Genomic DNA, 26,734 nt, shown 5'->3' on the forward strand with positions numbered 1-26,734 from the left:
CATGCATCGCCTAAAGTTCCAATGCAATCGTCTTCTAGAGGAGAACCCTTGTGGATTTTGAGCCGTTTATTGTGCATTCTAGTAGAGGGGAGGGGAGACGACGAGATGCATGGCTCAGGTTTGGTGGTGCGGAAAGAAGTATAAAGAGATGATGAGAAGTAGCAAAGTTAAGCAGCACTTGACACTATCTCGCAGTCACACACCAGTTATTTACAAGAATCTCAATTTTCTATCGATTCATTATGGTTACTGTTACCTATTTCCTTGCCGCGGTTGCCGTGGCCATGGGCGCCACTGCTCTTCCATCAACCAACCCAGGGACGGGCGCCATCTTCAAACGCCAGAACTGCCCTCTGCCAGGAGGCAACTGCGAACCCCTCGATGATGGTGGCAGCCTCGACTGCGAGTGGTGTTGCTACTCGTTCACTCCCCCTCAGGGATCTCTGTGCCACTCCCATGGGTCTGAGACATGCGGTGAGGGTAACACTGGATTTGTGTTCCATTGTAGCTCTGACCATTGAGGAATCGCAAGTAAGTACAATTCGTTCTTACAAGAGAATTAGAACTAATAGCTTCAACAGCACTCGACACGCTTGAATAGCATGATACAGGCGATGGATCAAGTTTGGACATGGTGGCTGGTGGCGAGCTGGGTATCTTCTTGCATGTATCTAGCTTCCTGTTAGAGTAACCACTTCACCACCGCCTATCCCTGTTAATCGCAGTAAAGTGATACTATCCCGCCCATCCACTACCATAGCTCAGTAGCATTAAACAGATTCCTGTAATAGATCCTAGGATGAGTTTCGTGTGGCTATGTTGGCCCATTTAGTTTCCACCCAGGTCGCCGAGTCGTATGCCGGGTGGGTCGCCGAGTTCCTCGCTTCCAAGCCGTCAACCAGCCAGAATGTTGAATACTGCAGTATCTTTGGGCAGCGGTATCCGCAGCGACATGCGATCGCATCCTTCCAATAAAAACTCGTGTTCATTGCCGAAATAGTCGAATTCTATACACCTGTATTCGTCTGTTCCTGGACCGCCTGGAACTTCTCCGCCTCGTATAGTATGAATCCTTCAGAGGATCATCGGCGACCTTTGTTTTAAAGATTGGGGGCTACATGAATGTGGGAAGTTATTTGATTCTGTAGGAGATAGAAGGCAATTGTGTTTATCCAATGATTTCTATTTAATGAACGTCTTCTGCTTCAATTCCTTGTTCTCTCAATACAGCATCTTATCTTACCAGCACACCTAGCGCGCCAGCTTTCTTGACTTTCTATTTTGCCCATCGCTGTCTTTACTACTCTACTCTCTGATATTTCTATACAGAACCCTTATTCTGCAATGCGCTTCTCTCATATCACTACTGTCGCTATCGCTGCGGCCTCTGGACTGTCCCAAGCCCGGGTTATTCCGGCCAACTCTAAACGCGATGACGACTACACCAACGAAGTAGTCATCATGCTCCAGTGCGACCGCATGCAAGACGGCTCCGACACCCTCTTTGGCACCAAGGACCAGATGTGGTGGTGGAACGACTACGCTGCCATCTTTGTAGACAAGGCGGCCGTCACCTACAAGACGGCCTATGTCTACGCCCCTGGTCAAGATAACCCGACATACGTCGACTGGACGGCCGGCACTACTAATGACCCCATCACGGCCGATTTTGACGGCGAAAAGTTCAAGCTCTATGGCCAGGCCGAGACAGGCGATAGTAATGTGAGTGGCATGCAAGCCCCAGGTCACGCATTGGTGCTAACAACCACCAGACTCATGTTACCGGAACGGGTAGCTACAAAGGCAACGACTTCACCTGCTACGACACCCCCAAGCAAAACTTCTACGAGCCCGTCTCGGACGACGTGCAGTACGTTTGCCACAACAAGTACCTTTGTACGCGGTCCAGCCGCGATATCACCCGCTCCGAGATCGAGGTTTCGCAGGGCACCTACGATGTTACCGCGGACGGCAGCTACCCTATGGACAACCCCGGTGTCGTTGAGGGTGTGACTATGGAGGAGGCTAATGAGAAAGCCCGAGCGTGGGCCGAGAAGATGTATCTGATGATCATCGAGGCGGAGGCCACGGGTACGGATGCCGACCATCCCTACTCTATGGGAGACTCGGGCTACAGCATGTACTTCAACATTGACCGCACTGAAAAGGAGGGCGACGCGCACTGGGACACCAGCCGGGTCACCACCATTGCCAACGAGCTCGCCAGCTTGATTCCCCCTAAGCTGGTCGAGGGCAGCTCGACTGACTGCGTGTACAACCCCAAGTCTTCCGTCTGCCAATGGGTCCTTCCATTCCCTCACGAGATAGTCGTTAAGTTCGAGGTGGCCAGGCAGAACGACCCGCGGTGGATGACCCAGGATACCTTCACTATTTCAGTCCGGCCTGACAGCCCCGCCAGCTGCAGCACGACAAACTCGATTGCGACTGTAATTGCTGGAGCGCTGGCTGGTATTCCGGTAGTTGGCATTGCGGCCAATTTGGCTGCCTTTGGCTCTGCCATTTCTACAACAGTTGCTGGAGCAGTTTGCTTGTAAGCAGGCTTGCCGTAACGTTGTAGGGGCTGGTCGTAAGCGCCTTCATCGGACTTATGGGCGTGTCTCCGGCTTACCAGTCACATTAGTTCTTTAGATATTAACTACACATGATTACCTTGATCGCTTTCTACTCTTCGCAGATGATGTGGCCTCCATTGCTCACTTGATGTCCCTGATTACCTCCGCCCGAATAAGCTAAGGACATCACGCTCTACCCAACAAGGTAGATTGTCGTCGCAATTAGCGTGGCCGGTTTAAGCATATCTTCAAGCTTATGCTACCTTGATGGCTTAACAGACGCCACCAATTCTTGACCAGTACAGGCGAACGAATAGGGCCTTTACTCGCCCCCGGAATTCACCTGCTCCCCCGGTCAGCTCATAGACTAAGTTGATCTTACGCCAATAGAGTCTATGTCTGTTCCGAGGCAGGGCCATCAATACGAACGCGGATGCCAACCTATATTCCGTGCTTCCGCTGTTTCCGCTCGCCTCTTTTCTCTCCACTTCACTCCTTAGCCCTATTCTTCAACCATCCCACGTTAGCGCGGGTGATGGATGCTAAACCTGCTCATTTGATATATTCATGTTTGGATGGGCCGTTGTTGGCTATTTTCATGACTAAAATCAACCCGTCAATTTTCCCATCGTGTTGTTCTGGCATCCCCAACCCTAACCAGCACCTGGCTAGCTAGCCCGATAGACGAGTTGGCTAACTTCCTCGTGTCGTGAACGAGCATAACCCCCAAGTTTCTTGTCATCGAAATCCAGCTCATCAAGGTGAAAAAACCTAGTCATTCACCCCTGTTTCATTGACAGCAACAGCAAAAGTGGAATGAACACTCCGCTAATCCGTAATGTAATAATGACGAATATTATATGTGACAGCTCTGCATGCAGCTCGATCAACGTCCCGGCGTATTCGTTTACTCGGGAAGACGGATACGAACTTCACCCCGAGAATTATTTACATGTGTCCGACGACGTTCTCTTCGCAATAAAGTACTTATCCGATTATGCTGCTGAGTAGTGAGTAGAACATCGACGCAGCACGTATCAAAGTGATGGGAGACTCGGGCGGGGGCGGCGTAGCACTTGGCGGTATCGACTCGGCGATACCAACGTCCTATCTAAACCATCTGCAACAGGTTTTATTATCGATAACCCCTGTGTTTGAAGTTCCGGGGATGGTCAGCAATTAGCGTAGGATAAAATCAGTCCTTGCTCGCGGGCGCTTATGATCTGGCGATGGAACGACGAACCACAAATTACCTCTTCTGTCGCTCTCATTTCTCGTGCTTCAATTCCCTCATGCAAGGAATCCTACCGCGCGCCAGATGGACGGACTGCACTATACTGACGATTTGGGGACGAGTTCTATGCGGCTCGTGAGGATTTCAGTTGAGCCAGATGAGAGCCGCATTATTCCAAGCCTGATTGTCAGTACGCACTTGCTAGTTGGCCTGCCGGTATACTATGCGCTCTCCTACACTTGGGGACCGCCCTCAGTAGGCAATGTTGAGTACGGCAACGTCGACAAAGTTCCAATCCTTCTCAATGGAAAGCACCTAAGGGTAAACCCGAATTTACACGATGCTCTGCTGCAACTTTATCACTTGTATCCTAGCGTGCCATTCTGGATAGATGCCATCTGCATCGACCAAGAAAACCGCGCCGAGCGCGAAACCCAAGTCGGAATCATGGATCAGATCTACCGACGAGCAATCAAGGTCGTCATCTGGCTGGGAAAGATCACAGACAGAGACCAAGTTCAACGGGGCGCCGGCCTTGTTAAACAATACGCTCAGGTTGCCACCCGCGAAGTCTTGGGCATCATTCAAGCGCAGGACTTTGGTCTGGGCATCGACATCACGCATCCCGAGTCTCTCAAACGCTTTGGTCTTCCAGTTCCGACGCAACAAGACGCTGAAGCTCTCATCAGCTTCTACCGCTCAAGGTGGTTCCACCGAATATGGATACTCCAAGAGGTCGCGCTTGCGAAAGAGGCCGAGGTCCTTTGGGGCGATATTTCGGTCCCATGGGATGACATAGGCATGGTCGCTACTTTCTTGCAGTTGACTTCCATGGCTGCCGGACTGAGCTTTCACTTCTTGGGCGATGGCTTCAACGTTACGGAGGTGGATGCCGTCGGGCAAGGCTTCCTCGGCGCCATGCGCATCCAGTTCGTCCGCGAATGGTGCAAAGGCCCAGACAGTCCGTTACACGGTGTGCTGGATCTGATTGAGTTTATGCCTGGTGTCTCTGGGACAAGCATGAGCATCTTGCTGCTGCAGCTTGTGTTATGGACAAGGGTCAGTTTTCAGGCTAGTGACCGAAGAGACTCTGTGTATGGGTTCCAGGGTATTCTAAACCACATGTTTAATGGGGAAAAGATACCAACGCGGTTACAGGCTGACTATGGGGTTCCTACAGAGGAGGTCATGCTGCGGTTCACCATTGAAGTCCTAGAAGCAACTCAGTCGCTGCATGTGCTGGGCTTGGTTTGCGATCCTGCTCTACGCCAAGTCCCCGGAACCCCATCCTGGGTGCCTGACCTCTCGCCAATAGCAGCTGCCAATCCTATGTTGGGGCCCTGCTTCAAGACCATGGTGGCAGGGGACTCGTTGTTCCATGCGTCGACCAAGACAACCGGCCACCAGAGTAGCGTATTTCGGATCAACGGTAGAAAGCTTCACGTCCGTGGACAGAGGGTCGGAGCCGTTAGGATGACGGGCGAGGAACTGGACGAAGCATTCCAAGGCAATCTCCACGGCTGGGCCGAGTTGATGCTTGCTATGGAACCGGTATACGTGCCCACAAGACAGCCTAGGAGCGATGCCTTTCGACGAGCTCTTGTTCTAGACCAGGATGAGTCTCGAAGGCCCGCATTGCCTGAGGCTCTCCTAAAACTAAATCAAGCCATAACGTGGGTTATTTTTCTTGCCGCACAGAAAGTGTTTGATGATCAAACACCCGCTGCCATTGAGGAGTTTCTTGCTGAGAGACACCTCGTGTTCCGAGCTGCCGAAGAAGTGCAAGATTGCTTCTTCCCGACGAGAGAAGTGGTCGAGGAGTGCTGTGGAAAGTACGGCATGCTGCCAGAGACAGACGGGTTGCCTGACGAGGAGAAGCGGCGGTGGCTCGAGGACTTTCAGGCAGAGGCCTTTTCGGGGGCTGGCCTTCTCTTGGTCGAGGCTCTTGGTCACCGCCGGCCATTCATGCTTGAGAACGGTTATATTGGAAGTGGTCCCAAGTCCACCACGAAAGGAAACGAGGTCTGGATTGTGTCGGGGTGCCGGACACCTCTGGTGCTGAGGAAGTTGGAAGGAGGGCAAGAGTATAGCTTAATCGGTGAGGCGTATGTTCACGGTATCATGCATGGGGAGTTCGTGGAGGAAGAAGGGCTGTGGGAAAGTCTTTGCCTAGTATAAACACCTTATAGATTTAAGAAATATAGTCTGATGAGAACGAGCCGACCGGGAATGCCTTTTTGGTAATCACATTATGCAAAAGTCAGCGCGCAAAGTTGACTTTGGCGTGTTCTCGTTGACAAACAGTCTAATGCTGGGGGTGTTGATTGTCTATTATTCCATATTGCTTCGTTCGGCGAAGCTCGTAGGCTGGGGGCATTTATAACACTGTAAGCAACAAGCAACGGGAGATATTTCACCGAGATATTACACTGAGCTGTTCTGATAGGTCATTCTCAAATTTTCTTATTCCTGAAGATAGTTTGATCTGTGTGGCCTTCGTCTTGCTTAATATTTTCTGTGATGAACGTAACGAACAATGGGCAAGGTCAATATTTGTCCATTTTCATGGAAAGAGATTACCTCTCTCTATTTATTGCGGTTCAAAATATATGTCCCTTCCTATCTTCAATATTGCCCTACACAATGACAACAACGATCGATCTTCGTATTTGTACCCTCTAACACACACACACATCCGTTCATCGCGTAGCTATCTACACTAGCCTCAATCTCAATTTGGTTGCACTGGTGGCAGATCGCATTTCCTTCTCTCGATGGCAAGGCCAAAACCCACACTTTGAGAGTCAAGTCTCTATTTCTAGTCGTCGAGTTGGCGTACAAGTGATTATAAGGGCCGCCTCAAATACCAATCCCCATTATGAAGCGCAGCAGTATCATTCTTGACGCTTTCTAGCTGTCAATATCTTCACGTGCTACGCCAAGCTTTCGCATTCCGCAGGTAGTGCCTTGCTGACAGGTTCCTCCACTCATATGCGAGTCTTACAGAAGGATTTCGCTCTCCGCGGACCGCCGGTCAATCACTGCGCACTGTAATAGGTGGCTGCCTAGTTGCCAAGAAAGAGCTACATAATTGGCATTTCAGTGAATTCGTCATTCGAGCCCATCATTGGTGACGAATCTTGTCATTTCCATCTTCATAGGAGGCCTCTTTGCACAGCATAACGCAGCAAGCAACAACGTATCTAATTTGAAAGATTCCTTTCATTTTAGTTTCACAATTTGCATCAACACTCCTGTTGGATTTCCCGTCTCTCACGATAGGGAAATAAAAGACGTCAACACATCGACATCAATTTGCACCCAAGCACTATGAGGTACGAAAAATAGCCGAGTATGACGTATTTCCATTAATATCCCCAGTCTAGCGAAGGAAGGCAAGAAAATCGCATCGAGCGCAGCCTCCAAACTCGTCCAAGATGTTATTCGTGAGCGAGACAAGACATTCAGCAGACCCGATGGCGTTGTCAGAAAAAAAGACGACCCCATCGAAGGCCTTGTCAGAATGGTGGCGGCAGGCGTCGGCTTCGCCTCGGAAGCTGTTCACTACAGACGAGAGAAGAAGAGAGTAGAGGGTGAAGAACTTGTTCGTCAATCTCAGCAGCCAGATGATATATCTACACCAGAAGGAGTCAATCACACCATCTGGGCACTAGACGACGCAGAAGGAGAACCGGCCGCAAGAGAAACGGATTCACAGTCTCCTAAGGAACCAAGTGACCTCGCCAAGGCATTTCTCGAGAGACACCCTTGCCAATCCAATGTCAACTTGGGCACCAAACTCGCGTTGCCAGTGATACTGGTTCAAAGACGGCCCAAGCAACGAGCTCGGGGTTTCGTTCGAGCGTACGCACCGGCCTTGAGCGATATTGGTATCGACCAGGAGACCTTCCTCGATTTTATCGACACATTCAACAAGGCCTTAGAGCCTAATCCCTACATATACGCCATCAACCTGGCTGGTTTGGCCGAGTTGGCGGTGCCTGACCCGTTGATGATGCTCTTCGGGGTCGCAGTAGACATTGCGACTGATGCGATCATGGAGGCGCAGAGCCGATTCAAGTCCAATAAGTTCTTGGACGGTGTCAATGCGGAATTCTTCATCCCACGCGGGTTGATATGTCTCGTGGTGACTTGGAGACCCGACGCCAGCGACGAAGAGCTTGTAACCGCGGTCGACTTTGAAGGGAAGGCAATCAAGTCTTACTCTGAGACGAGCCTCGTGGAAAAGATGAAAGGCATCGCTACAAAGAAGGTACCGAGCGGAGAGGGCCTGCGACAAATCCAGGAACAGATGCAGGATGTAATGAAACCCTCCAACGGCGCCTTCAATTGTGCTGAGCCGGCACCGCTTGTCTTTCCTTCACTACACGAGAAGCCAGTCCCTTCCGGCGGAACTGACAATCGCAAGAAGAAAAACGCGGTTGATCGTGCAGAAACATGGCTCGACGAGTATATGGACGAACGCGCCAAAGCAAAGTGGATGGAGAAGAGTCCCGAGCTCACAATGGTCAACATGCTGCCAAAACCCGAGTTTCGATCGCGGTATGCCGACCCAAACCACCCGGCCACGAGTGGCGATATTGTAGCCTTTCTCACTGGTGGCAATTGGCAATATGGACATGGAAGACCAGCCGACAGCGGAAGTAAGGCCAGTTCTCAATGTGACGGAGACGATGAAACGTCAAAAAAGAAAGGGTCAAAAAGTAAATCTTCATCTTCTAAAAGCAGTGGCAGTAAGGCACAAGCAGGTGGGTTGATGAACTTGTTACAAAAGGTAATATTGATGCTCGAAAGACAAGATATTCACTAATCTGAACCACAGGAAGTTTTGTACCTCGTCATCGTAAACCTCCCCTCGCAAAACGACAGCCCGTCTCAAGGCCAGGAGTCGAATACCGTCCCCTTCAGATGAGCAAATTTTCAGCTGGTGTTTATTGGCCTACCCGCTGAAGTATGGTTTGGCGCAAACGAGCTATATCTAATATGCGATGGTCACATCCCGATGATGAGTTGATATATTGGCTTCATATCCTGGCTCTCGCGTATGTTTGGTCTTTATCTTACTAAATTTCTAAACTTCACTCAGTCCATCCTTTATTTTCCGCTTCTCTTGTCCTAAACTGCGAAATGTGAGAAATTGATGGCCACTGCTTCAGCCACGTCTTCAGAAGCATGGGCAAAGACGCCAAACATAGGGCCAGTCATCTCCCGGGCACATAGTTTCCATGCTTCCACAGTCCCTAGCTCAGTCCAGCCTTCATCGCTGTCCGATGCCTCGTTTCCGGCTGCTTTGGCCAAAAAGACCCATTTCGTTGGGAAAGAGATGATCTTAAAACTCACCTGCTCCGCGTCATCCTCGACAGGAAGCTGGCATGGTAATACTATGTTGTCGTCTAAGCTCACAGCATAGCAAAGTACTGTCTTCTTATCGGAGTCATAAGTAAGAGAAACATGGCGCAAGTGATCTTTGTATAGGGCCAGACCTGCTTGGACTCCCTTCTCCAGGCCATTGATGTTGAGTGATGCAGTCGCAACAGAAGTTAACGACAACTGTCTTCTTCCCAGAAATGTGCTTGTGCCAGTCGGGGTCGACAGATCGGTGCGGCTCGGGAATAGGGTCACCAGCCCAGTGTTATCCTCGCTAACCCCATACTTGGACAGGTCTGGTGTTCGGATGTGCAAGTTTCCCACGTTTGGAGGGGATCGAATTTCTGAAGCCTCATCCGTGCTGCAAGACAAACTAGCAAGACTTTCCATGAACTCCATTTTGGGCTGAAGAACTTTAGGCCATCCGCCTTCAGGCCAATCGACGGGGGCTAAGAAGCTCTCTCTGCCCAGAGGAGCCACGAAGGTATCTTTGCCGCTAGACTCGCCTCCGTTTTCATTGCGTACAGCCAATGCCACAGCCCACCACTTCCCAGCACCGTCCTGGAACAACTCGCCGTGCCCGGTGTTCTGGATGTACTCATCCGTCCCGTCCGCCGTCAGAATCGGGTTGCCCTCAAAATCTTCGTAAGGGCCCCAGATATTCTCTGACCTGGAAATACAAAGCATATGATGCTCGAAGGTACCACCTTCAGCGACGAGGAGGTAGTACCATTTGCCAATTTTGTAAATATGTGGCCCCTCGGTGTCGTACCGGGCATGGCCTCCCCAAATTTCCCGTTCTTCAGATAGCTTCTTTCCGGTGTCTGGATGAATCTCGAACTGCTTGATTGTGCAACTAGGCTGCGTCTTCCGGTCAATGGCGTAGCAGCCCTGGAAGTAAGTATGGCCGTCGTCATCGAAGAACAGACTCGGATCTATTCCATTGAAGGGAATGTAAACAGGATCACTCCAATCTCCGGCCCAAATATCTGTTGTTGAAATGATGAAGTTTTGGGCTTCCATGGGCTCTTTCAGTGCGACTAGATTTGTACAAATGATGTAGAATCTCCCTCGGTGGTGACGGATGGTCGGCGCAAAAAGGCCTGCCGATCCAACCATGTAATGACCTGTATCGAGAGGCATTTTCACCATGCTAGCGCCCTCGAGACTAAGCTGTTCTGGTCGATTTATGGCATTCCCTTTCCATGTCTGTCAGCAAACCATTCTTCTACGGAATCACTCGGACATACCGATATGCGTCCATTCTCGCAGATCTCGAGATGCGTATATTGGCAGACCGGGGAAGACATGAAATGAGGAGTTGGCCAGATAGAAGACCCCATCGACGAAAACGACAGACGGGTCTGGGGAAAATCCAGGAACAATTGGATTGCAGTACTCGACCATCTCAACCTTGCCGTTCATAGTGGTCGTCTAGTGATAGAAAGGGCGGATTGCTGGACTGTGACGAAGACATAAGAACGGTGTGATGGGTGAGTAACTTATAGCGAGACAAATCACGCAATGGGGGGATCAGTTGGGCAAAATTGACCGAGATTGGCAACTAGAAGCTCCCCAATCCACCAACAAGCTACAAAACGGAAACTCCGACAGTCAGTGAACTGTTTTCATCTAGCAATGAACCCTGCACATTTGTCATGGGGAAGAATAGCTGGTGGGGTACGTTTACCCCGTGGACAAGTAGAAATCCACACCTTGGTCGACCGGAGTATTTGAGGTGGAGGAATACTCCGCGGACATACATGACTCGAGCAGCGAGTAGCATTTCAATGCGAATCAAATTGAGGTTGTCCGCTCAACTCGTCGGACACTCGGGAGTCGAGTCTCGCTATAATGTCGATGAGGGTGGACAGGAGAGATTGGGCGCGAGACGAAACCGCGTCATTCACATTCTGGTGCACAATTTCGAGGAGGCTGACACCGACTTGCCGGAGTTTCTCGACCTGAACGAACCGGGTTAATGATTACCGGCTTTATAAGACGCGTAGAACTTACCAACGGCTCTCCGTTTGCATGCAAGGCTTCGAAGGGCGTGCTTGCGGCTGCGGCGGCCAAGTCACTGGCGATTTCAATCTTCCGCAAAGCCAGCATATCCGGGTTGCTGGTCAGTCCGAGAAGCATACAAAAACCTTTCTCCATGGCTCGCCGAAGCAAAATAAGCCGGAGACAGTGAAATGTTATGACTATGTTCGCCCGCTGATGCCAGAACGTTCGCCTTTGATAGTCAGTGGCCGCCTCATTCCCAGCAGCGTGGCAGTCTGGACCACGAAGCCAGGGCGGGAGCGTATCAAGAATGCCGCAGAAATCCATGTACGAATGCATAATTCCCATCTGAACAGGGTCTTGAGGTGGGACATCACAGCCAGATCTCTTGTAGAGGCGCGACAGTGTTTTCATATCCAGGAGAATGTCGGTCGCCATGGTCCACAGTCTGTAGGATAGATAGAACCCCACATGCAGTTGTTTCTCGTACGGCTGATCATAACGACTGTCACCAGGGTCCAACAGGCTGAATTCGTCCTCGAGTAGAGTCGGAGTAGTAACAGACTCGTTCAAGCATATTTCGTGAAAAATAGTGGGCCTATTATTCAAAACCGAAGCCGACTTGGCGCTCATGGACAGCGATATAAAAATGTTTTTCCGGAGCTTCGTCTCCAGAGGCGACAGGTTGTGATAGGAGGATTCATCGTACAACCGCATATCTATCGCTAGCCGCAGTGCATCACCCAAGATGTACCACGACTGGCGGGTCTGTCCAAGGTGATGGAGAGCTCCTGAATGGCAGCTTCGTATGAACAGTGAGCTCGAGTCGGCATGAGCGATGTCCCAATCCTCGAAGCAAGCCAGCATATGGCGAGATGCAGAAAGGAACGGTGCTAATGTAGCATCCATGGGGAGATCTGTCGAGATCCGACGGGATCGGCAGCTGGCTATGGCACAAACGGCTGTTAGGAGGGCAAACGCGCGCATATCAGCCCCTCGTCGCGCGGTCTCAGCAACAGACTCCGTATTTGTGGCAGTATGTTCAAACAAATGTCGAGAGGATGGTAATAGCAGTCGAACATTCTTTTTCAGAGCATATGGGTGGATCATTGGTAAGGACGGGAAGTGCGAGAGCATGAAATTGTCGAGAGATTCGTAAACAGTTTTCTCTAACGGGAGGCACATAGCCTCGAATGCTGCGCAGAGCGCTTGATGGATTTGAATGGGCCTGTGATCCGGCTCCAAAGCCCTTGGAGAGCATATTGATTCCTGGTCCGTAAGAGGAGAGAATCCAATTGAGGACTGGGGAGTGTTTCTGAAATCTTGAGAGCGATGGGATGACGGCGAGAAGGCCAAATCTCGATCCAGCAGATCCGCCCTTACCACCTCACTCGTGATGCCGGGGGATCGTGGAACAGGTGAGGTGATGGCTTCACTACTGGATACGTCGCCAGGTCCGAGTCCAGAGCGCGTCCTTGGCTTTGGGCCTCGTTTCTTTCTCCGGGTGCTGTACTCGCAATCCAAACCCAGCGCTCGGCAGTTTGAGCATTGCGGTGGTACTGCGTCGCATTTGACCTTGCGTCGCCTGCATGCTTCACAAGCCTGGGTGGTGAGCCGGGCCCGCATCTTGGAACCGAGAGCTGAAGTGTGTTGGAAGAATGGTCGAGATGGGCGTGGTAGCTGAGAAACTCCGCGGTCTTACAGTTCTTAGTGGTGACCGGAGAAATGGCCAAGTCCGAATTACTCCGGATCCACACCCAAGGCTATTTCTCCGGTGCGCTAGTGCGATGCCATCTTCCCGAGACTCTGGACACTCGATCATACGAGAGCAAGTGTACCTTAGTCCACGCTCCAATTTTCTCCCTTCCACTTCGTTGAGTCTCTCCATTGAGCCTGTATTCTTCTTTAGCCGAAACCTTCAACCCCAGTCCCGTTCTCCTAGCGTGTGGGGAAGACTTCCATCCCGCATGATCACTCGTCTCCATGCACACGATCACGGCCCTCGAACGCAGTGTCGTTTTGGGCTAGCTTTTTCTAATGATGCTATTCGTTACCGTTGGCTTGGATGGATGGCTATAAGAGTTGGCGAGACTCCGGTCTGAACGCCTTCTGACAACCGAAAAGCTCCAAGGCGACGAGCACTCAATCTTTGTTCCCAATTTATTGTCTCCATCCAATTCAACATGACGTCCACTTCGGTGACTGGCAAGGCTTCAGCCGAAGTTCGCGACAGCCATCATGAGGTTGACCCAGAGTCAATCCAGACCCCACCTGCAAACACATCCAGCGGCATCCTGGAACTTTGGAAAAACAAGCGAATCTTGGGCTGGTGTAAGTCATTGGAAACAATCGCCTAACAACAGCGCACCCATGCTAACTTATACATAAACAAGGCCTCCTAATTTTCATCCTCCCCATCAACTTTGGATATGAAATTGCCCTCGTGGGCAACATCCTCGCTATACCGTCTTTCCTTGAGCGCTTTGGTAAAGACACACCCAACGGCCGAGAAATTCCCACCCAAACCCAACAGATCCTCAACTCGGCCACGTACGGAGGTATATTCGTAGCTGCCTTCGCCGCAGGCTTCATTTCTGACATCTGGGGTCGCCGGAAGGTCATCTTTCTTGGGTGTGTCCTCTGCATCGCGGGAATCTTGGTCCAGACCTTCGCCCAATCGATCATGATGATTTTCGGTGGCAAGCTCATCAGCACGCTCGGCTTTGGTCTGGGACATTCTTTGGCCCCCGTGTTCGTGGCCGAGTTTGCTCCTGACAACATCCGAGGGTTCTGCTTGGTTCTCATCAACACTATGATCGTCATTGGACAGTGGGCATGCGCTCTCGTCGGTTATGGAGGCACTTTTATCGGAAACGATTGGGGCTGGCGGATGCCGATTCTGACGCAGCTTTTGCCCCCGACGGCGATGATTATTCTTGGCCTCCTTCTGCTACCCGAATCTCCATCTTGGCTACTCATGAAGGGCCGTCGTGATGAAGCTGCAAAGTCCTTGCAAAAGTTCTTTGGGTCTGAAGTGGATGTGGAACCTAAACTGGCGGTGATGGAAGTCACTCTAGCCAAGGAGAAAGAGATCAACGACGAAGGTTCCACTTATATTGAATGCTTCCAAGGAGTCAATCGCCGGCGGACTGTTATCGTTGCAATGGTTTACCTGGCCCAACAATTCAGCGGAGCTGGCTTCGTTGCTGGGTATCTCCCGTGAGTTTACTCTACACATGACCTTCCAACAGAACTACGTCTAATATTAAGCAGATATTTCTTTACTGTGGCCGGAGTGAGCAACCCAGTAGGCATTGCCCAGGGCGCATACGCAATCCAACTAGTAGGCAACATCATGTCCTGGTTTGCCATCGACAAACTTGGCCGTCGGCCTATGATCGTGTACGGTTCAATTGTGTTGACATCGCTCCTACTCGTCATCGGCGGTATCAGCACTTTGGGCAACCAGGCCGCACTCAGTACCATGGTAGCCCTAATGTGTATTTGGGGTCTATTAGTATGTCTAAATTGCACTCAGTTTATCCGAGTTGACTAACTCTTGTCCCTAGTACCAACTCACCCTGGGAGCTGTGGCCTTCGCGATAGGCGGCGAAACACCGACCCTCCGGCTTCGACAGAAGACGTACTCACTCAACATTATGTGCAACACTTCTGCGGCTACTATGGTGGGCATGGTGCTCCCAATTCTCATTAACCCCGGGCAAGCCAATCTCGGCGGAAAGGTTGCCTTTGTGTTTTTCGCGGCATCCCTTCCTTTCGCGGTGTACTTCGTCTTCTGCCTCCCGGAAATGAAGGGACGCAGTTACCTGGAACTAGAGGAAATGTTCCAGAAGAAGGTTCCGGCTCGTCAATTCAAGAACTACCGTGTTGAAATGGAGTTCATCCCCGGTGAGGATGGCGAAAAGGCGGCAGTTATCTTGAAAGACTAAGAAAACCCATTGACTGAATGCAACTAAGCCGCAAAAGCAACCTATTCTATCAAGCGGGCTTTTCTAGCAGTCTAGATTAAACGGTACTATATTTTCAAGATATTTGCGATTGGTACATGTCTAGGGTCTATGTAGTCTATCATTTACCAGTGGTTAGTTGACAGTTGTACAAGTTTCCCACACTCTATACTATTCATTTAGACAGCGTCGAATGATCCCCGGCTCCATTGTAAAATTGGATTTATATCACTCGTCTTCTGTAACAGGATCGTGCTTCTATATTGATATTTTGAGTAGTTTTATTTTTCTAGATTTGAAATAAAAATGTAGAATATTGTATATCCGCGGTGCCTTCAACCGCAACCCCCAAATACGCCAATACAAATCACACTCAGTAAATCACACTCATATGTCTATCCAGACATCCTCATCATCCACACTAAACCCCGTGGTCGGGGCACATGACTCCTCGCCAATCCCATCCAAGGGAGAGAACGGTTTGGGCCGACCTCTCCCACACTCGGCAGCCACGCAATAGTGCCCCGCCTCGAGTCTCAATCGCGACCACATTGCCGCGCCTCTGGCAGCTGCAAAGGTCGCGTTCTCCGACTGGACAACTTTGAACTGTTCGTAACCAGTCCAATTTTCTACTTTTTCCTCTGCCGCCTTCGTGAAAGCATTGGCAATTCTCCCTCCCCAGGCCATGCCCCACATTGTGTACTGAAACAACGGCAGGTCGCCGCCTTCGCCGGCAAGGACAATGATGCCCGTTGGGTCAGAATCCGGATTTTGCTCATGGTACCAACTAAACTCCTGCATTACACGGTCGAATATGGCTTCCCTTATATCCGAATAGGGCTGAAGACTTAAAGTTTCTTCCGCGGGGAGAAGTTCGCCTCTGGAAATGTTTCCCCTGATGGAGCTGGCTTTGGGTTTGTTGTAAAAGCATTCGGCGCTTTCAATTCCGGTATAGATTGTGTCCTCCGTGTAGCTATATCTCAACAGGTCAGTAATCCGAGTCACACGGACAGGTACAGCCAGTATTTTCAGAGGCGGAGACTTTTCTCGAAGTCGATTCAAAAGGGGTTCACAAACCTGACAATAAAGACACCCTGACTTTCTTTCTCCTTCTTGTCCTGTTCACCATACCGATATGACCCGAACGGTTCACACAGCTGGTGCCCGTTCGCTGCGAGTACCGCTTGCGTCTCCGTGATATACACCGGCTCTTCGAGATCCATAGAAAAAGGCGTCAATCCAGCGAGTAGGAGAGCTTCATTGATCGGGTGGATATCCGGATAGTCATCTTGCCATTTCCTCAACCAAGGCGCGGTGACAGACACGCGGGTGATGGGCTGCCCTAGAGCAGCCTCGGACTCCTCCTTCAGCTTTGAGATGAGGTCAACCAGGAGGGTGGCGGCCTCTGATGGATCCGGTGGCGCGATATGGAAACCGAGCCTTTGCAATAATCCGATTACCCATTGCGTGCACCGCCGAATGCCCCGGTCGTTGTGATGCCGGGGTATCGGGGCCGCTTCTACAGCGCTCATCATGAGCTCCTGGTACTCGAACGAGGCGGGGACCTTGGCCAGGTCAACGCTGGAACCATTGTGGAAATAAGCGGCAGATGCGCTGAAGACGAGTGAGCAAATATTCAATGGCCTTGTTCGCTGTCGCAAGCACTCACCCGTACGACGGCGCCAGGTCGAATCCCACCGCGACCTCGTCCCTCACGGGCTCCGGAACGCAGGCGAGACAGCGCTCCGTCCGCTGGCTCTGCGCCGCGTGGGGCAGGAGACCGCCTAACACGAGCGCTGGGCCCCAAGACGCCTTTGGCCACATGACTGGATATTCCGAGTTCGGCGCGTTATGCGTCGCGAAGTCGAAGAGTTGCCGTCGTCACTCGTTTCGCGCGGGACGTGACGGGAAAGATTCTGGATTCTATTGACGTCCCTCACGCCAGTTTTAACCATCGTCGTAGGCGCAGCTAGCATTCAGCTTGCACAGCCATTACTGGGGTTCAGGGGATCACTACCAATAGACGGGACGATTCAACGCCTGTGATTGGCCCGGTGATTCCTGTTTCCAGCGACATCACCAGGCACAAGTGGGGTACGTCGATCCTCCTCTAAACTCGAAACGGGCTGAGTCGCCCATGCTTACTTGTGCCTGTGCTTTAAAAAGATCTTTTGGTACTGTGTAGTTTCTGATGTTCTAATGTTTTTGATATTGCTTCTATCGATAATTACATTAACAGCCACGTGCTGTAGTCCGCTTCTGCTCTTTTGGAACAACCCAATGTTCCATGTGGGAATCTCTAGGCGACAACGCTATACCCGTCATCCAAGACAATAACCAAAATCACAGAAACGCCATGCTTCCATATCCAAGGATGTCCAAACCCAGATCATCCTCCACGAGACATTAAATGAGAAATTTTGGTATGTGAGATCAATCATCACAATAAACGCTTAGGCATTCTCCTTAGGCTCGTTCGCGAGGCTGTCCCTTCGAGCCACAACAGCGGCCAGTGCAGTGTCGTTCGAGTCCTCCTTCTCATCGTCACCCGATGTTGATGGAGCACGGGCGAGACCGGGAGGCGGCGCAGTAGGGGCATAGGCGCTTCTTTGTCGGATCTTGGCGCCGTACTTGTAAAAGATGAAGGGGATCGGTGCAAGCACGACGGCGACGCAACCGAGCAGAGTACCGGCCCACTGAATACCCATGCCGTCGAACATCTGGCGAGCAAAGAGTGGGAATGCCGCACCACAAAGAGATCGGAGGAATGTGTTACCAGCGATGGCCGAGGCGGCAAACATAAGGTAGGCGTCGACGAGGTAGTTGAGGGCCTGGAGGAAAATGGACATGAGACCGAAACCAGTGCAAATGCCACTGATAGCGGGGACAATCCAGTGGATGTCCTTGTTGTATCCAGTCCTAATGTTTGGTTAATATTTAATCTTACAGTTTGAGGCATAGATGTAGGAACTTACCATCCAAACCAGAAGATACCAATGGCAAAAGAAACACCGCCAGCCATGACGTTGGGCAGTCGCCATTCAGGAACTGGAATTCCGTTGTTGGCAGCCAACTTGCGGAGGTACCAGGGCTGCTGAAGAATGACGGAAACACCAGCAAGGAGCTGACCAGCAATCATGCCGAAGAAAGTCAGGCCGGACGTGCCAAGGGTGAAGCCGTGAACGCCAACAAAGACAAGCGGGTAGGCAGTGAGGAAGAGGTAGAGCAGGCCGTAGATGAAGCTCATGTAGATGGAGAGCAGCAAGATAATGGGCTCGGTAAACAGCAGGCGCAGGGGTCGCGAGAAGTTCTTCTGGACAAGCTCCTTGAAGTCGACCTCGATTTCCTCCTGCTTGGCGTGGATACCCCAGTTCTTGGTGCGACGGCGCAACTCGGCGGCCTTCTCGATGAGGATGACGGGAGGGTATGTCTCCTCGAGCAGGATGACGTCGAGAATGAAGGCGACGAATCCCATGATGGAGACGAGGTACTCAGTCCAGCGCCAGCCGAGGTGTGACGTGACGATGTAACCGCCGATGAAGGGGGCGAGGAGGGGACCCGTGAAGACGGCCATGGAGAAGAGAGTAATGGCAGTGCCACGGGTTCGGTTGTCGAACATGTCGGAGAAGACGGCGGCAACGACGGCGAGGGGGCAGGCACCAAAGAAGCCGCTGAAGAAGCGACAGATCAAGATGGTCTGGATGTCCTTGGCGGTGGCACAGGCGATTGAGAAGACAGAGAAGCCAAACATGGCGACGACGATTGGGAAACGCCGGCCACGCAGCTCGGAGAGGGGCGCCCAGAGAGACGGGCCAAAGGCGAAGCCGAGGACGTAGAGGGCCGTTCCCAGCAGACCAATCTCGCTACTGACGTTGTACTCGGCGGCAACGAACGAGGTGGCGGTGGAGAAGATGGACGAAGTGAACGAGGCCGTCATGGTGGTGTAGCCCAAGACAGCCGCCGTAATGAGCTTCTTGCGCAGCGGCCAGTTCTGGGAGTGCATGGGGTCATTGGGCCCGTCAAACTCGACGACGTACTCCTCCTGCTCGGGGAGCGGCGGCGGGAACGGCTTCCCGGCGCCAAAGGCCGGCAGCGGACGGCGCGAGGCCCGGCTGGTGGTGCGCGAGCGCAGGCCGCCTCCTCCCACGGTGGCATTGTGTTGGCTGCGGTGCGTGGCGATGCGGCTGAGCTCGGTGGGGTGGCGCTCGAGGTCGTTCTGCGTCGAGATGCGGCTGAGGGCGTTGAGGTGCGTGGCGGTGCTGCGGCGGCGCGCCGACGACGTGGACGAGTCCGAGGAGACGGTCGACGTGGAGAGGACGCGCTCGATTTCGTGGCTGGCGCGCTGTTGGTATTGCTGAGAAGAGGCGTCTCGCTCGGCGTCTATGAGCTCTTGGTCGACGATATCTACAGCCATGATGAGTGAGTTGCTCTCGATTGAGAGGCTGTGTTTGTTGTGTGTTGTGTATATGCTGTTGCTATATCAATTGAGCGTGTCTATATCGAGACAAGAGAATGCTATGAGACCCTTCACTCAATGAGATGGAGCAATCGATATTAAACTGGTTGTATGAATAATAAAGGGAAGCAGAAGCGGGAGAGTGGGAGGGTGAAGCCGTAGTAAAGTATAATTCCCAGCCCAGTCGCCCGTCCCCTCTCTCAGCGCAAAGCGGGATTGAAACCTCGGTGCTAAACAGCCAAACAGCCTAGCCAACTGCTCTCCTGCAGCTATGACGCAGAGGAGCTTGTCGCCGAAGCCGCGTTTCCGGGGATAACCAAAACTAAAGACCACCGGCGCCGACGCTAGCGAGCTTTTTACGACCCCGGCGGAAGCACCGAAGCCGAACGAACGAGCGTTTGCGGGCGGGGTGGAGCTGCACCAGCGACAGGGCAGCCGGAAGGATGAAGAAAAGTGTGTGCCGGAAAGGAATCGAAGCAGGCTTCTATTTGCGTTCCGAGCTGGGTGTTTCTTGTTCAACAACAACGTCTCAGATCTGGGTTTCGTAAATCCAAAGTATTGGGTCTGTAGTTCTACTTATGAAAAGGAGGCCAAACACATGATTCTTCAGGGGCGTAGCACTTTATAAGTTGGGGCCTGGGCCGCCATACAGCAACCGGGACCCTTGAGACTCCCTGACGACCAGAAAAAGACAATTACTAACACCAACACGCCCCTGGTTTCCGCCTCCATCACGAATCCCTCCCCATGTGTGTCCCGCAAAGGCGCACGCCCTGCGGGACCCTGACAAGCTCGCCAGATCAAATTCCGAAAGGCCAGGGATGAACAGAAAATCTCTGTCTTGTGGCGAGCGCACTGTCGTCTACCGGAGGCAAAGGACCCACCGCACTCTCTCTCTCGGCAACCATGCTCGGCACCGGGGCGCCGTCCTGCTGGGTTCGATGCAGCTCCAACCCCTAACCAGGCCATACGCTGCATTACCGATCATGCATTCCGTCATGACGCGCTGCAGCAGGCCAGAGATGATCGCCCTTGGGATTATTCAGCCTCTTCCTCGTCCGCCCCTTTGGGTGCGGCCGCAGGACCGGCCAATGCTGCGTCACGCCTTTTCGTCTCGGCCGTGAGCCACCTCCGGAGCCGAGGCCGTCTTCCGAACAGTCGAATACGGAACCCACCAACTGCGGATATATCTCATCTCCCGTTGTTGGGCTCCAGCCGCCTGACCTTAAAACGGACGGACGGGCCCCGCCGCACCTCCTAGGAACCCTTGGATGTCGACGGGGATGAGTAACAGACTCATGAATTAATGGACTGGGGCGGATGAGTACTGTAACTTGGTTAGGGGCTAGAGCAACTGGCTGGAGGAGCTTGATCAGCAAAAAGGTCCCTGGTTCTCTTTCCCGAGCATCCTTGCTGGCTGGCTCCGCTGTCAAAAATGCGTTTCAGCACTCCATTACGTCCGGGCCTCTGCTGCTTTATCATCAGGTTTATGCTTGGCAGCGTATTCATGGTCCATACATCACGCCCTGTGCGGGAGGCGCCGAGCGCGGTGCCGAAATGCTCCACTCTTCTTTTTCCTCGCGCCTTCGCTCGCTCGCGTTCAGACAAGGGGATCATGCCCGTCGCAACGCACAGTGATGTAATTTCTCAGCGTCGGCGAGAGAGCGAACAGGGGGGCCGACGCTAACTACTGCATCCGGTAGTATGTTTTGGCGGCATGGTTACCAACGGCAATCTACGGCATCTAGGTATCCAAGGCTCTTTTCTACTTGTACTGATGGATCCAGAATTGACGGAGTCTGGAGATGCTTGACACATCTGAGAAATCTCTTCAGATCATTCCCGATTGACAGTCACAGATAAGCTAGTGTGGGTCGATTCCTTGTCTTCTTTGGAAATCTAATTCTACGGGGAGCTCTATGCAAATCCAAGCATCGATTATTGAGCAACCATCTAGCCCAAAGCCATCATCGAACTCCCCACCCGTTCTCCAACAACGCCGTCGCCTCCTCCAGGCTCAATCCCGACGTCTCGGGGTAGATGCGCCAGATCAACCCGTACCCGACGACGCACACCAGCGCATACAGCACAAACGTCCACGACGGCGTCAGGGCGTCCATCATCGGCAGGAACGTCAGCCCGACGACAAAGTTGGCGCCCCAGTTGGTCGCCGTCGACACGCCGCTGCCCAGCGACCGCACCGCCAGCGGGAACAGCTCGCTCTGCATCCACGGCACGTTGCCCATGCCGATCGCGTAGGATGCCACGTACACCATGATGCTCACCAGCACCGTGATACCCGCGAGCTCGTGGCCGGCGTTGGCGGGTGGTTTGTCGTCGCTGACGTCTGACGACTGGCCCAGCGTGAGGAACGAGAAGCCATATGCCGAGAGCAACAGACCGGCGATCATAAACGGGATCGAGTAGAGCAAGATCCTCCTCCGGCCGATGCGGTCGATCAGGACCAAGGCAGCCAGCGTAAACGCAAAGTTGGTGACGGCCACCACCATCGAGGTCAGAGTTGGGCTCTTGAACCCGACAATCGTAAAGATGGTCGCTGAAAAGTACATCAATGAGTTCTACAAGCACCCATTAGTAGCAGTTCCATAGCATCGCCCGTAGGCCAGTCCCAAGGTTCACTTACAAAACCGCAAAGCTGCTGGAAGCCCTGGAGGAGACACGCGATAGACAACGCCCGGCGGTGCTTCCCTACGCTGATCAAGCTGTGCCATTCGCCCAACCACTTCCACTGGCTGGACGTCTGGTGCTCGCGCAGTCGCTGTGCCTCGTACTCCTCCCGCACCTCCAGCTCAATCTCCTTGACCACTGCGTCGGCAATGTGCATCGATGCCCCACCGTTCACCTTTTGGATCACGGCCTTAGCCTCGCCCGGCCGGCCAACCTTGACGAGCCATCGCGGCGTCTCGGGCATGAAGAAGATCAGCACGCACTGTATCATAGCCGGCAGCGCACCGAGGCCAACCATCCACCTCCACCCCGTCCCCTCCGACCCAAACGTCGAGAACAACCACCCCACGACGTACGCAACGACTTGGCCGCCCGTTACAAACATCGAGTTCATCGTCACCAGTCTCCCCCGGTACGAACTGGGCGCCACCTCGGAAATGTACAGCGGGACAACGAAGCTCGCTGCGCCGACGCCCGCACCGATGATGCATCGCCCAACAACCATGCCGATGACAGTCGAGCTCCATGCTTGGATCAGGGCGCCCGTCGTGAAGAGCACGTCGGCGTAGAGGATGACGCGCTTGCGGCCGAAGCGGTCGGCGAGGACGGAGGAGAAGGGCGAGATGAACAGGGCGAAGAGGGAGGTCGACGATGTGATGATTGACTTGTCCATCGAGGTCAGTTCGCGGTTCGAGAGGGAGGTGCCGATGGAGACGAGCGTGGCGGAAACGACGCCCGTATCATCTAGAGCGAGTCCGTCGTCAGCAATCACCGGAAAGCAAGGGCGATGGCACCGAGCCGCGCATAGGGCATAGGGCAAGCCTACATCCAAACAACAAGCCGCTTATACCGGCAGCAAAGGTCAAGGCGAGGACGAAGGTGCTGGGGCCGGAATCCGCAGCCTTGTCGGCATCTGCGACGTACTGGGCCTCATCGACGTCATATTCGAGTTCTTCTTCCTCCTCGTCACGATGCGCGCCCGAAATCAGTGGCGCCTGGGAATTGTCCATGATGGCATGTCACGGAAACGTCAAGCAGCCGTTTAACTTTTTGTCGCTATCCCCGAGTGTCCATGAAGGGGGCTTCCGTCGTTTGTATAGGGGACGAGCGACGCCGCGTTCACGTTGGGACAGTGGATCAGCAGCCACCAACCCCTGGTCATGCGGGGGGCTCGGGATTGTGTCCGATGAGTTGTTAAGCGTTGACTTTCATTTCATACGTGAATACTAATAATTACATGTACCATATTAGCGCCAACCGGAGTCTTTAGTAATTCACCTCCTACCCCAGAACACCACCACATTCGAGTCCAGAACAACTATTCATACATGCTGCACCTCAATTATAGGTACATTCAGCCCAAAAGTCCCCGCAAGAAGTAGTAGCCATACACAGTCGCCGTTCCCAGTGGGTGCAGCACCCACGGCAGCCTATGCCTAACATGCCGGCTCATCGACTTGGCCATGACAGACTTGGGCGCTCCGGGCGTAAACATCCAGTCCTGGAGGAGCCCGTATGCCAGTGCCTGGACTTTGGTGACACGGGTTAGCATGGTGTTTTCAAATTCAACAATCTCCTTGTCCAACTCATCAGTGGTCTTGGACCTAGCCTCGTTGATTGTCCTTGCCAGAAGCATGGCGTCCTCGAGAGCCTGGTTCACTCCCTCACCCGCATACGGCGTCATGAGATGTGCCGCGTCGCCGATCAGAGTGAAGCCCGGTTTATGCGTCCACTTGGCACCAACCGGCAGCATGTACAGCGATCGAGGGTTGCATCTGCCTTTCGCCTGCTCCAAGGCCTCCCGTAGGGTTGGGTTCCAGTCTGCAAATGTGCTGCCCAAAAGCGTTGCGATGGTCTCCTGTTGGTCGTACGCATTGTAGCCGCACTTTTCCGGCTTCATCCAGTCCTCCTCCTCGCGGACGAAGCTGGCGTACATACTCAAGCTTCCGTCGCCCATCTGCTGTATAGACAAGCGCACGCCATCAGTACTGGCGAAAACGCTACCCCGGTTAACCAACTTGTAAACGTCAGGAGCAGCATTCTCGGCATCAGGGATCTCGAGTTCGTGCATGGCAATGCGGGTGTACACGGGCATGATCTCTGGTGCTAGCTCTTTGCGGACCTTGCTCCATGCTCCATCAGCGCCGACGATGAGGTCGAAGCCATCAACGGTAGTGTGCTCAAATACAAGTTTGCGCCCGTCAATGCTCTTGAGGTGGTGGCCCCATTTGATCATTCCCTCCGGGAGTGAAAGGGAAAGAATCTCACGGAGCTTGGAGCGGTCGACTTCAGGGCGCTCCTCGACATTGGTAGCAAGTTTGTTATCGGCGTTGCGCACGAGGTGGTACTCGAGGTTCTTGTCGACAATGGCCATATACTGCCCATCATACCGAGCATACTTGAGGAATTCTTCAAAGAGGCCGGCTTCCTTCAGAGCTGCGAGACCGGTAGCGGTGTGCAGATCCAGTGTTCCACCTTGTGAGCGGAAGTCCGGTGAGGCCTCTCCTTCGAAGACGGTGACGTCGGTGCCGCCGAGATGAAGCAGTCTGGCGAGCATGCAGCCTGTGAAGGTCAGCACAGGGGTTTGTAGGGTTGGTGAAAGAATGGACATACCAGAGGGGCCAGCACCGATGACTGCAACTCTGTGGTTGCCCATTGCAAATTGGTTGATGGAATGGATTGAGGAGGTGATGGAATAACAGCCGGGACAGGATGTTTGTTGCGTTGTTGCCTGTGGCGTCTACTCGGAAGATGATGACTTCTCAATCGTAGCAGTTTTATTCAGGCGGGAGAATTGTTTAGTCTTATATTCCTTTGACTGGTAAGGCCGTCACATAATAAGACAACCTTATTTACTCCAAAGCTGCAAACCGCCCGCGGGGTATTGGAATCGGAGATGGATCTTAGAGATAGATCCCGCGGGTTAGGCCGGCACAGCCCTATTGCGTAAGTGCATACGAAATACGCAGTCCCAGTGGTTTGGTTGGCACGCGCGGCTGGGTTTAGTCTGCCTTGCGATCCTGTGTAAGTGGGATTACGTTCGGGTTAAATATGGAAAGTTCCATTGTCGTTGATGGTGATACGCTGCGCTGAACTCTTGGTGCGTATGGCTGGCTTGGCGGTAATATCCTGTACGGTTGCTTGTACAGATTCATTGTTGTCAAAGGATAGAGGCGCAACGCCATGGCGTACCAAGTACTTGGAGCGACGGCCGCAGGCGCTTGAAGCGACATGCTAATGCACTGCGTTCGCACACGCACTCACTGGCATTGGCTGAATGAGAGTCTTTGCCGCTTTCAGAGAATGGCTGTCATGTGTGTAGGGTAGGGCCAATGGTGGCTGCGGGATAACTCGAGATGCAGCGCAGAGGCGCAACGTCAGCTGCAACACTCAGATTTTAGTGCATGGCGCGGATGAACATGTCGGGTCATGGGTATAACAGGTAACTTAGGTCTTTAAGGATACCGCGATACCCTGGCTGGCATACCCCGTAAACGTCTGTTTATTGTCGGAAACAAACCCCTCGACTCGGTTGTCATGCCAGCTTGGATTCAACTGAAGGTAAAACCGTGGTTCCCTTGCCGACCTACACAGAAACAGGCTGGATCCATGTCGATAGTTTAGTGTGTTGCACTGGAGGGAGGTACTGTAGGTACCCGAACACGGGCCTAGTAGGCGGCCAGCCAGTGACGACAGTGGGCGGTTCATTAAGGGAGTGGCTGGAAGGGAACATGCAGCAGAAAATAATTCGTGGTTGGAGATGGCTTCGCGCACCTACGTCGTTGAGTCTTGATCTAGTGAGCCAACCAAAAGCCAGACAAACTGCAATACAAGGGCAAGAAAATAAAGAAACTAATTAGAGCATCGTCTGCATCCCCTGTCTGTGGTCCTATCCGTCCATCTTTTCCCACGAGAACCGCCCAACACACGCCATCGTGGCACGTGCGGATGCAGGGGTTCACTCAGGGAGTGCCCAGTAGCCTGTAGGCACCTGGTACAGTGCCAGTCCAGCGCCGTCCAGCCCACACCCACTGTACTGCAGCGCATCCCTATCTGGGCCAGCCAACCAGCCAACCAGCGCCAGCCAAGCCAAGCCGGTCCAGCATGCATCAGCACCACACATCACCACAGACCACCACTGTCGACCGTCCACCACAGCCCGACAAGAACCCTTTCCCATATCAATATCTCCACCATCGCCATCGCCATCGCCGCCGCCCCGACGACTCTCTCACTCTGCCGCGCCCACTGCTCCGACCGTCCGTCGCCCGCCGCTCTCGTCGCGCCAGCCAGCCGCTGCTTTTGTCGCTCGTTAGCGATGCTGGTCACCCCGCCACGGCCGCTCCCGAACCCCGATCACTGAGCGCAGCGCTCCTCCGAGACAGCTTGCCTCCTTCCGCTCGTCCTTTTCGCCAACCCGCCG

General features: G+C 52.9%; 9 protein-coding genes across 9 annotated transcripts; 3 read left to right on the top strand and 6 right to left on the bottom strand.

Annotated features, from left to right (window-relative positions):
• Positions 1 to 1,344: 1,344 nt before the first annotated feature.
• Positions 1,345 to 2,555, top strand: BGZ61DRAFT_528450 (uncharacterized protein; the record flags this gene model as incomplete). Its single annotated transcript, XM_046253256.1, has 2 exons — positions 1,345 to 1,722; positions 1,773 to 2,555. The coding sequence occupies 2 exons, from the start codon at positions 1,345 to 1,347 to the stop codon at positions 2,553 to 2,555; spliced, it is 1,161 nt and encodes a 386-aa protein (XP_046110035.1).
• Positions 2,556 to 3,563: 1,008 nt separating this feature from the next.
• BGZ61DRAFT_585035 (heterokaryon incompatibility protein-domain-containing protein) lies at positions 3,564 to 8,880 on the top strand. Its single transcript, XM_046256384.1, has 3 exons — positions 3,564 to 5,912; positions 7,189 to 8,602; positions 8,651 to 8,880. Exons 1-3 carry the CDS (start codon positions 3,892 to 3,894, stop codon positions 8,738 to 8,740), a joined length of 3,525 nt encoding a protein of 1,174 aa, XP_046110036.1. The 5' UTR covers positions 3,564 to 3,891; the 3' UTR covers positions 8,741 to 8,880.
• Positions 8,881 to 8,943: 63 nt separating this feature from the next.
• BGZ61DRAFT_490907 (glycosyl hydrolase) lies at positions 8,944 to 10,602 on the bottom strand (the record flags this gene model as incomplete). Its single annotated transcript, XM_046250375.1, has 2 exons — positions 8,944 to 10,394; positions 10,446 to 10,602. 2 exons carry the CDS (start codon positions 10,600 to 10,602, stop codon positions 8,944 to 8,946), a joined length of 1,608 nt encoding a protein of 535 aa, XP_046110037.1.
• Positions 10,603 to 10,982: 380 nt separating this feature from the next.
• On the bottom strand, positions 10,983 to 12,825 carry BGZ61DRAFT_473857 (uncharacterized protein; the record flags this gene model as incomplete). Its single annotated transcript, XM_046248509.1, has 2 exons — positions 10,983 to 11,159; positions 11,212 to 12,825. 2 exons carry the CDS (start codon positions 12,823 to 12,825, stop codon positions 10,983 to 10,985), a joined length of 1,791 nt encoding a protein of 596 aa, XP_046110038.1.
• Positions 12,826 to 13,031: 206 nt separating this feature from the next.
• BGZ61DRAFT_443955 (general substrate transporter) lies at positions 13,032 to 15,367 on the top strand. Its single transcript, XM_046244936.1, has 4 exons — positions 13,032 to 13,530; positions 13,593 to 14,418; positions 14,473 to 14,716; positions 14,769 to 15,367. Exons 1-4 carry the CDS (start codon positions 13,383 to 13,385, stop codon positions 15,147 to 15,149), a joined length of 1,599 nt encoding a protein of 532 aa, XP_046110039.1. The 5' UTR covers positions 13,032 to 13,382; the 3' UTR covers positions 15,150 to 15,367.
• A 51-nt stretch (positions 15,368 to 15,418) lies between these two features.
• Positions 15,419 to 17,243, bottom strand: BGZ61DRAFT_585039 (uncharacterized protein). The gene is made up of 3 exons (XM_046256385.1): positions 16,837 to 17,243; positions 16,245 to 16,781; positions 15,419 to 16,140 (listed from the first exon to the last, which is right to left on the bottom strand). Exons 1-3 carry the CDS (start codon positions 16,989 to 16,991, stop codon positions 15,555 to 15,557), a joined length of 1,278 nt encoding a protein of 425 aa, XP_046110040.1. The 5' UTR covers positions 16,992 to 17,243; the 3' UTR covers positions 15,419 to 15,554.
• A 377-nt stretch (positions 17,244 to 17,620) lies between these two features.
• BGZ61DRAFT_490910 (major facilitator superfamily domain-containing protein) lies at positions 17,621 to 19,581 on the bottom strand (the record flags this gene model as incomplete). Its single annotated transcript, XM_046250376.1, has 2 exons — positions 17,621 to 18,086; positions 18,143 to 19,581. 2 exons carry the CDS (start codon positions 19,579 to 19,581, stop codon positions 17,621 to 17,623), a joined length of 1,905 nt encoding a protein of 634 aa, XP_046110041.1.
• Positions 19,582 to 21,590: 2,009 nt separating this feature from the next.
• Positions 21,591 to 23,321, bottom strand: BGZ61DRAFT_528457 (general substrate transporter; the record flags this gene model as incomplete). Its single annotated transcript, XM_046253257.1, has 3 exons — positions 21,591 to 22,202; positions 22,268 to 23,055; positions 23,138 to 23,321. The coding sequence occupies 3 exons, from the start codon at positions 23,319 to 23,321 to the stop codon at positions 21,591 to 21,593; spliced, it is 1,584 nt and encodes a 527-aa protein (XP_046110042.1).
• A 344-nt stretch (positions 23,322 to 23,665) lies between these two features.
• Positions 23,666 to 24,967, bottom strand: BGZ61DRAFT_342011 (uncharacterized protein; the record flags this gene model as incomplete). The annotated part of the gene is made up of 2 exons (XM_046239476.1): positions 23,666 to 24,873; positions 24,925 to 24,967. The coding sequence occupies 2 exons, from the start codon at positions 24,965 to 24,967 to the stop codon at positions 23,666 to 23,668; spliced, it is 1,251 nt and encodes a 416-aa protein (XP_046110043.1).
• Between the last annotated feature and the right edge of the window lie 1,767 nt (positions 24,968 to 26,734).

Source organism: Ilyonectria robusta (assembly GCF_021365365.1).
Source record: "Ilyonectria robusta strain PMI_751 chromosome Unknown BGZ61scaffold_3, whole genome shotgun sequence".
Taxonomy (NCBI): Eukaryota; Fungi; Ascomycota; class Sordariomycetes; order Hypocreales; family Nectriaceae; genus Ilyonectria; species Ilyonectria robusta.

Bases quoted from the DNA above. Each gene is read 5' to 3' on its own strand.
- BGZ61DRAFT_585035 (XM_046256384.1), top strand. From the start codon at position 3,892: ATGGACGGACTGCACTATACTGACGATTTGGGGACGAGTTCTATGCGG. The intron at 5,913-7,188 runs GTATGTTCACGG...TAATATCCCCAG, and splicing joins TATAGCTTAATCGGTGAGGC to TCTAGCGAAGGAAGGCAAGA. The intron at 8,603-8,650 runs GTAATATTGATG...TCTGAACCACAG, and splicing joins TGATGAACTTGTTACAAAAG to GAAGTTTTGTACCTCGTCAT.
- BGZ61DRAFT_443955 (XM_046244936.1), top strand. From the start codon at position 13,383: ATGACGTCCACTTCGGTGACTGGCAAGGCTTCAGCCGAAGTTCGCGAC. The intron at 13,531-13,592 runs GTAAGTCATTGG...TACATAAACAAG, and splicing joins CAAGCGAATCTTGGGCTGGT to GCCTCCTAATTTTCATCCTC. The intron at 14,419-14,472 runs GTGAGTTTACTC...AATATTAAGCAG, and splicing joins TTCGTTGCTGGGTATCTCCC to ATATTTCTTTACTGTGGCCG.
- BGZ61DRAFT_585039 (XM_046256385.1), bottom strand. From the start codon at position 16,991: ATGTGGCCAAAGGCGTCTTGGGGCCCAGCGCTCGTGTTAGGCGGTCTC. The intron at 16,782-16,836 runs GTGAGTGCTTGC...ACTCGTCTTCAG, and splicing joins GACCTGGCGCCGTCGTACGG to CGCATCTGCCGCTTATTTCC. The intron at 16,141-16,244 runs GTTTGTGAACCC...GTTGAGATATAG, and splicing joins CAGGGTGTCTTTATTGTCAG to CTACACGGAGGACACAATCT.